The 9,310-nt window shown below is 36.5% G+C and overlaps 1 protein-coding gene across 11 annotated transcripts in view; it reads right to left on the bottom strand.

Moving 5' to 3' along the window:
• HELQ (helicase, POLQ like) overlaps positions 1 to 9,310 on the bottom strand; it is a 48,935-nt gene that overhangs the window by 14,970 nt on the left and 24,655 nt on the right. For 4 of the 11 annotated variants that reach the window (XM_023222498.2, XM_023222494.2, XM_023222499.2 and 1 more), the window contains 5 exons: positions 8,209 to 8,431; positions 6,984 to 7,067; positions 6,636 to 6,793; positions 5,075 to 5,173; positions 653 to 826 (listed from right to left, as the gene is read on the bottom strand). In XM_023222498.2, coding sequence (XP_023078266.1) covers positions 653 to 826; positions 5,075 to 5,173; positions 6,636 to 6,793; positions 6,984 to 7,067; positions 8,209 to 8,431 — 738 coding nt within the window. Of the gene's footprint in view, positions 1 to 652; positions 827 to 2,457; positions 2,532 to 5,074; positions 5,174 to 6,635; positions 6,794 to 6,983; positions 7,068 to 8,208; positions 8,432 to 9,310 lie in introns of all 11 variants that reach the window. The other 7 variants (XM_023222500.2, XM_023222495.2, XM_023222501.2 and 4 more) reach the window with 3 other exon arrangements.

Here is a 9,310-nt window from a genome sequence, read left to right as displayed (position 1 = left end):
CCCGGGTTCACGCCATTCTCCTGCCTCAGCCTCCTAAGTAGCTGGGACTACAGGCGCCCATCACCTCGCCCGGCTAGTTTTTTGTATTTTTAGTAGAGACGGGGTTTCACCGTGTTAGCCAGGATGGTCTCCATCTCCTGACCTCGTGATCTGCCTGCCTCGGCCTCCCAAAGTGCTGGGTTTACAGGCGTGAGCCACCGCGCCCAGCCTAAATTTTTTTAAAAAGAGAATATGGTACTACATAGTCGCAGGTAGCTGTTGGATATAGGTAATTTAGTAACCAAACACCTGACATTTTTATTACTCAGGTGAAAGACATTCACACGGAATCTACATCAATAGGTTGTTTTTTAACAGTTACTTCCGAATACCTGAAACTATTAATGGTGGCTTTAACAGTTGGGTTAAAAAGACACTTTTCATTATGCGTTTTAGTTGACTCAGTAATTTTTGTATTGTTACCATAAGTACATAATAGTACTTTCATAAACAGATAAAGACAAAGGTACATTTTAAATAGTTTCTTAGTGCTTCGTAATAACAGAATATGTCAACAAGGAGAAAATGCTGACATACTAACTGGCTTATTAGTTTAGTAACAGTTAAAACCAGAAGATGCACAAAGTACATATCATATATTCAATAAAATTACCTCACAGAAATGTAACACACAAGATGAGAATGAGGCAGCTCCAGTGAGAAGATTTTGTATATATCCTCGAGGCATATTAAATTTTTCAGATACAGTCCAAATGTTGGTCTCTTTGAGCAAGGTATAAAGAACAAAAGACAGATATAGCCTGTTGACAACATCCTTGTCCACCTTCTGGAAAGACACAAATAAATTCGTTTACTAGACCTGCTAAAAATGTATGTTATTAAAATTGGACAAAAGGAAAACTGAAGTTGTATTACAGAATAGCAAGGATAGAATAATTCCATAGAAACAAAACTAATTTCTAACAGATGTACTTCAGATTAATTCAAATTTATTATCATTTTTCCAACTATAAAAAAAAGATAAGGCCAGGCAGAGTGGCTCATGCCTGTAATCCCAGCACTTTGGGAGGCTGTGGCAGATGGATTGCAAGAGCCCAGGAGTTTGAGATCAGCCTGGGCAACATGGCAAAAATCCATCTCTACAAAAAGACAAACTAACAAAAAATGTGGCCGTGTGTGGTGTGGTGTGCACCTGTAGTCCTGGCTACTTGGGAGGCTAAGGGATCACTTGAGCCCAGGAGACAGAGGTTGCAGGGAGCCGAGATAGCACCACTGCACTCCAGCCTGGGCGACAGAGTGAGACCCTGTCTCAAAAAAATAAAAATAAAAATAAATAAAAGTTAAAAGATAAACCAAATTATTTCCAATATAAATTAAACTTCCTTCTACAGGGAAGGAATTGTACCCCCTCTCCATCACTCCACAAAAAGAAATGTACAAATCCTAACCCCTGGTACCTGTGAATGTGACCTTACTTGGAAACAAGATATTTGCAGATACAATTAGTTAAGTATCTCTAGGTGAAATCATCCTGGATTTACAGTGGGCTCTAAATTCAATGATTAGTGTCCTTATAAGAGGAGAAGACACAGAGAGATACAGAGAAGGCAGCAATGTGAAGATGGAGGCTGAGATTGGAGGGATGCATCTATAAGCTAAGGAACACCAAGGACTGCCAGTAACCACCAGAAGCTAGGAGAGAGGCACGGATGGCTTTTTTCTCAGAGGCTCCTGAAGGAATCAACATTGCTAATACCTTGATTTTGGACTTCTCGTCTCCTGAAGTGTGGGAGAATAAATTTCTGTTGTTTTAAGCCAACCATTCGTGGTAAATTACTATGGCAGTTGTAGAAAATGAATACAGGAAAGGAGGGAGTTGGGTACAGAGACCTTTACAGTTACTTGGTATTTGTAAATCGTATATGTGTGTGATTATTATTATAAACTAGACAAATGCACTTTAGATAAATATGTTAATAAGCTTGTCTATATTATAAACTAAGAGTAAATATTAGATCCTATTATTTCCACAGGGTCCAAGCTAAAACACCTGAAAGAGATAGAAAAATGCTTCCTGTAGTTGATGATTTTGATTCTGTGTACCTGCTTTTGCCTGTGGTGCCTAATGACCATATTTGTGCATAAAGGATTTCATAGCTAGTATCAAGCTTAGAAACTAATTAATTCTTAAAATTGAGGAAAAAACGATGAACTTAAAAAAGAAAAAGTAGATATAACAAATAAAATTAGAGGCTGGGAGTGGTAGCTCACACCTGTAATCCCAGCACTTTGGGAGGCCAAGGCAGGAGGATCTCTTGAGTTCAGGAGTTCAAGACCAGCCTGGGCAACATGGTGAAACTCTGTCTCTATTTAAAAAAAATTGTAAAATAATAAAAAATAAAATAAAATATAAAATTATATCCTCCATCATAGTAAAAGAATGAGATGAGAACTTACGGTGACATATTGAAGGATGTATGAGTTACAGATTCTGCAGGTTGATACTGGATCACTTTTTTAAAAGCATTAAGCTGAAAAAGTATGACAGTTGAATATCAAGTAGGAAAAGAAAGCTATTTAATTTCCCAATTTTAGTGCATATTCAGTACTAACTATAAATTGAGTCAATGTAGGTTTTTGCTTAGAATGTATTTCCTAAGCCAAGAAAAATGATATAATTATTATATGGCAAAACATAATGATTTATGCCAATGTCAAGATCTTTTGTGGCAGGGCATTATAGGTGGCTCACGCCTATAATCCCAGCACGTTGGGAGGCTGAGGTAGGTGTATCACCTGAGGTCAGGAGTTTAAGATCAGCCTGACCAACATGGTGAAACCCCGTCTCTACTAAAAATACAAAAATTAGCTGTGTGTGGTGGCGGGCACCTGTACTCCCAACTACTTGGGAAGCTGAGGCAGGAGAATCGCTTGAACTTGGGGGGCGGAGGTTGCAGTGAGCTGAGATCATGTCATTGCACTCCGGCCTGGGTGACAAGAGCAAGACTCCGTCTCAAAAAAAAAAAAAAAAAAAACTTTTGCAAGATATCAAGAAATGTTCAAAAAAGGTGGATGGGGGGCTCTTTTTCAGTGTGGAGAAATCAATTAGATTTTAAGCATTTAAATATGTTCTGTAGAGTTTTAAAAAATTATACCTCCAAAACATTAAACTAGTAATTAATCCATTTGTAATAAAGATAAATTCATGTTCATACTATTTTAAATATGTATCAATTTGGTAAATTTTTGTTGCTTATATTACATTAAATGTAACATAAATAAACTCTGGATTCAAGCTTAAAAAGATGCATTATTCTAATAAGATTTTTGCATGTTTATTATTTGATAATGAGTTCCAAATTAATAATATTGTTTTTATTTTATATTTCAGAGTTTGATATAAAAGGTTTGTTTTAAGAACTATTTTTATTCCGTATTTTGGAGGTCTAAACAACACAGCCATTTCCAAAGTAAAAGACCCAATCTAAAAATTGTGATAATGTGAATGTTTAAGTACTAGAGATACTTTTATTTTTATTTTTGAGACAAGGTCTCACTATGTTGCCCAGGTTAGCCTCAAACTCCTGAGTACGAGTAAATCTTTTGCCTCAGCTTCCTGAGAAGCTAGGAGTATAGGTGTGTGCCACTGTGCTGGGCTTGTGGTTTGTTTTTTTTTTTAGACGGAGTCTCTGTTGCCCAAGCTGGAATGCAATGGTACAATCTCGGCTCACTGCAACCTCCGCCTCCCAGGTGCAAGTGATTTTCCTGCCTCGGCCTCCCGAGTAGCTGGAATTACAGGCACCCGACACCACACACAGCTATTTTTTATATTTTAAGTAGAGACGGGGGTTTCACCATTACGGTCAGGCTGGTCTCAAACTCCTGACCTCGTGATCACTCGCCTCAGCCTCCCAAAGCGCTGGGATTACAGGCGTGAGCCATTGTGCCCGGCATGATATTTTTGATTTTATGACACAGTGATGCATGGGACACTGCACCATCAATTTAAGTGTAAGTAAACGTCATCTTCCCATTTTACAAAATGAAATCTGTACTGTCTATGCAAATTTAAAAGGTATAGGGGAGGCTGGGTGCAGTGGCTCATACCTGTAATCCCAGTGCTTTGGGAGGCGAGGTGGGTGGATCACCTGAGGTCAGGAGTTTGAGACCAGCCTGGCCAACATGGTGAAACCCCATCTCTACTAAAAATACAAAACTTAGCCAGGCGTGGTGGCAGGCGCCTGTAATCCCAGTGACTCAGGACGCTGAGGCAGGAGAATCGCTTGAACCTGGAAGGCGGAGGTTGCAGTGAGCCAAGATCACGCTGCTGCACTGCAGCCTGGGCGACAGAGTGAGACTGCACCTCAAAAAAAAAAAAAAGAGGTGTGGGGGAAAATGGTAGCTAATTAGGTTTCAATGTAAATTGAACTGCCAAAGAAAATTTCAAATGAAAAAAAAAAAAAGTGTATTACAAGGGAGAAAAAAACACTCTCTTAAGGAAATTGAAGGTATGGTTACCAAAGAATTACTTCAATTTCTCCTAAAGTTAGTGTATGCATTTGATAACTTGCTTCATGCCTGCTGACTGAATTTTAAAACACCAAAATATATGAGTATTAGCTTATCCCCTTTAAACTTCTAAAATGCTTTATGTAATATAACTACTAGACTAGGAGTTCTTTGAGGATGACAAAAGCAATAACAAAAAACCCAGACCTGTGATATCTTAGAATCCTTGATACCAAATAGAAAGCCTAATATGAAGTTTCTAGAAAATGTATTTCCTCCTTTGAAATGAATTTATATCACGATTGTGTAATATTATGAAAACATTTCATGCTACCCAAAGAAAGGCCATCACACCACCCAGAAATAAATGTTGTTTAAAAATATTCATACATTTTGGGTGCTCAGGTATGTTTTAAGTAGTAAAATGAGAATTATATTAATTTAAAGGAAAAAATCTAAACCAAAAAAGATCAATATCATGGTATTAATTTTGTTGAGTGAACTTAGTGAGTAAACTAAGTGTTGATTGAACTTATTATTTACAAAGAAAAAAAGAATGTGGTACCTTTCTGATGGCTTGACCTGATGCTTTCTTCCCAAGAAAGCTTTCAGAGACTCCAAGAATGGCAGCTACATTTTGTTCTGCTGGACTGAGTTGGCTAAACTACATGGAAAAAGAGCAAATAGATGGAAACATAAAAAAATCCATCATGTGAACCAAATCCAGTATTTCTTTTGATATCACATTCTCATGATTCAGGACACAAAAAAACAAGATAAATATATTTGTAAATATTGCAGGTTTTAAAGTTGTATCATTAGGATATAACATACTCTAGAATTACTTAAAGGCATGGCCACAACTAGTGGTTTCCATGGACTATGTGATTATGTTCAATACCGGATGGCTGAGGGGAAGGAGAAGGAAAGGTTTTGAGAGTAATTGCATTATATAGTACCACTTAAAAACAACTTACTTCCTGAGTAATGTAAACTCAGGAAGTTGAGAAGAGATGAATGAAAAAAAAAACAAACAGTAATGATTTAAAAATATGACATTAAAAATAAAGTTAATTTCCGGCAATTAAAAGATGTACATTACCTCTGCCTAAAAAATGTTTTTGTTTCTGTTTTTTTTTTGTTTTTTTTTTTGAGACAGTCTCATTCTGTCACCCAAGCTGGAGTGCACTGGCATGATCTCAGCTTACTGCAACCTCTATCTCCTGGGTTCAAGCCAATTTTCCTGCCTCAGCCTCCTGAGTAGCTGGGAATACTGGTGTGCGCCACCATGGCCAGCTAATTTCTGTATTCTTTTAGCAGAGATGGGGTTCCACCGTGTTGGCCAAGCTGGTCTCGAACTCCAGACCTCAAGTGATCCTCCCACCTTGGCCTCCAAAAGTGCTGGGATTACGGCATAAGCCACCACACCCAGCCCTAAGGTACATTTATACAGCTAGCCTGTTCACAGTAAAATCATAATATACTGTATGTTGCCACTTGGCTTTATAATAAGTATGGACAGTTCTACTTTGTGATGGGTTGTAAAATAAATATTCCTTTTCAGTTATTAATATCATTGGGTTTAATGTATTATCATACCTGGCTCTGACCGAGCTTTTATTTAATTAAACTCTCAAATCATCAGAGATGGTTTCCACTGTTTTCTTTGCATTCTAGGTATTATAAAATGCAGGGATCATAACATTAACTTTCTGTGGGGAAACAGGACCATTGATAATCCTTTTTTTTAACCTTTATTTTTTCAGTAACAAATATGTTTATATATATTTAAGAGAAAAGTAACAGTTAAGTTAAACAAACCATAAATGCTGTTGCCAGATTACAACTTTTAAAAACTGAAAGAAAAAATATCCAATTCCAAATATATTTTAACAGAGAAAAAGGTGAATAATCACTTGATAAAAAGCATATAATAGGCCGGGCACAGTGGCTTACTCTTGTAATCCTAGCACTTTGGGAGGCCAATGTGGGAGGATCGCTTGAGCCTAGGAGTTTCAGACCAGCCTGGGCAACATGGCAAAGCCTCATCTCTACAAAGCAATACAAAACAGCATGTAATAATTAATAAACAAAGTAGCCTAAGTTGAAAAATGTTATATTCTCACCTGCCTGAAGTATATCATCCAATCAGGGTTACACTGTGAAATCAGATCATAGGGGGTTGTTAGGTAGATTAGATGAAGAAGGCTTTCAAGCACAAGTCCTTCAAGACCTTTCTTCAAGTCTCTGTAGAGAATGTCACAATAAGCTAAATCTATAGTTCCTAAAAGAAAGATACAAATATTCAATCTTTCACAATTACCAGAGGGGCAAAGAGATGGTTTTAAATAAAGTATTGTGTAGAAATTTTTTAAATATAGCAAAAAGTCTTCAAAATCTCTTATCACATCTTATTATATAACTATTTTAGAGGTCATTTTGATAGTACTCATCAACACTTAATAAGTACATACCTTCTGATCCAACTATTTTGGGGAATCTAACCCAGAGAAACATTTCCATATGTACCCCCAAATACATAGAGATGTCCATGCAGCCTTGTTTATAACAAAGAAAAAACAGAAAGAATGCAAATGTCCATCAACATCGAATGGTTAAATAAATAATGGTACATCCACACTACAGATAACTACAGTATTAAAAGAAAAATTAGATAGATTTAAAGAGATTCATCTGATCAGATGTTCATGATATTTTATACTGAGAAAAGCAATTTGGAAAAAAATATTTAAATGATGATTCCATTTGAAAAATACATGCATAAAAAGATTTGGAAGAATACATATCAAACTGGTAGTAGGAGCTCCTGAGAGAGTAGAAATGGGACAGGAGTATGGCACTTTCCTTAGCATAATTCTGAGTTCCTAGGTTTTTTTTTTTACCAGCAGACATGTATTATTTTTCATTAAAAAAGAGCCTCAGCCTAGACAACATAGTGAAACCCCATCTCTACTAAAAAGACAAAAATTAGCCAGGCATGGTGGCATGAGCCTGTAGTCCCAGCTACTGGGGGGCTGAGGTGGGAGAATCATTTGAGCCCAGGAGACAGAAGTTGCAGTAAGCTGAGAGTGCGCCACTGCACTTCAGCCTTGGCAACAGAGCATGTTGTATGGTCGCTGGGGAGGGGAGCATGAAGGAGGGATGCCCACCTTATTCTCTATATACTTCTGCAGTACTTTAATTACTTATAATTCAAAACATTTTTCAACTCTTGAAAGTTGAAGGAGTTTATCAGCTTATAAAATAAGATTAATGCAATTAATATAAAATTACACATGCAACTTAAAGAAAGTATAATTTTTTATTTTTTTATTTGTGAGACGGAGTATCACTCTGTTGCTCAGGCTGGAGTGCACTGGCATGATCTCAGCTCAATGCAACCTCTGCCTCCCAGGTTCAAACGAGTCCCGTGCCTCAGCCTCCCAAGTAGCTAGGACTACAGGCATGTACCACTATGTCTGGCTAATTTTTTTTTTGTATTTTAGTAGAGACAGGGTTTCACTATATTGGCCAGGCTGGTCTCAAACTCCTGACCTCAGGTGATCTGCCTGCCTTGGCCTCCCAGAGTGCTGAGATTACAGGCATGAGCCACTCTGCCCAGCCTAAAGAAAGTATAATTTAATTTTCATTTTTTCCAATGTGTTTCCTGTGATCAATAAGATTTAGGTAAATTCTTACCCTTAAATGAAGCTCGTCCCAACTTTGTAATATGAAAATTATGTTGGACCTCTTCTTCAGACTTACAAATAGTGTCTTTTTGTAGGAGTCCTTTTTCTGTCAGATATCTAAGTGATTCAACAGTTATTTCCCAAAGACTTTTTTCTTTCAATAAAATCTTTTGCTGAACACCAAAAAATGTACCATTCATGAAGTGATAGATGTCATCAAGATTCGTTGCAATCTGAAACAATTCAGGACATCACTGGAGCATTTTCCTTAACTCAAGGCATCACCTTGAATGCATATTAATCAAGATGATAACTCATTTCCATACGTCAAAGCTATTTAAATAAAAAATTAGTATTAAGTCTATACAGTTGCATATATAAATTGATAATGGCAATTTAAAATTAACAAAAAATATAGGGGGATGATAGTTATTATATTCATGCTTTTTATGAAAATATGTACACATTTTTCATTCCAAAACTCCTTTGAATAGGTCTTTAAATAATTTTTCACAATATCTCCAAAACTGTGCTATTTACTCCCCAACCAATTTTCACTAATTCTCACTCAGCCTCTTCCCTGCACTGCTTTCCACCCACCTGTGAAAACATCCTTTAGCTCTAAAAGTTGCATTAAAAAAAAAAAAAAGCATGGAAAATACAACAATTTCCACTAAAACAGGGTCAGACAATACTTTGCCTAAAATGTTACCTAAAAATAGTTGATCTCTACCTAATTTTGTCTCTCATATTCCTATCTCCATTTCTTGTTCTTTCACTGCCTTTTTCTCTCCCCATTATTCGCTATTTACACCTTACAATGGCAATCATAAGGAATACTTAACCCTCCATTTAGTATTCAGATGTAGAGTTGGCTCTGAATTAGAATAATTTTTATTAGTCAATTTCAATGAAATCAGCATGTTATACTAAAACATAGTCAATCAATAAGTATATTTCTCTCTCTTACAATTCTGATGCTATTTCAACTGGAAAATTTAAGTCATAATTTCATGTTAAACCAATGTAAGGGGTAAGAAAAATATTATGGGGCACAGACATTTTCTATTTCTTCTCACTTTAATAAAAATCATTCTTAATATAGTATTAAA

Source organism: Piliocolobus tephrosceles, chromosome 3, assembly GCF_002776525.5.
Source record: "Piliocolobus tephrosceles isolate RC106 chromosome 3, ASM277652v3, whole genome shotgun sequence".
In the NCBI taxonomy this organism is placed as follows: domain Eukaryota; kingdom Metazoa; phylum Chordata; class Mammalia; order Primates; family Cercopithecidae; genus Piliocolobus; species Piliocolobus tephrosceles.
This window is presented reverse-complemented; position numbering and strand designations above follow the sequence as displayed.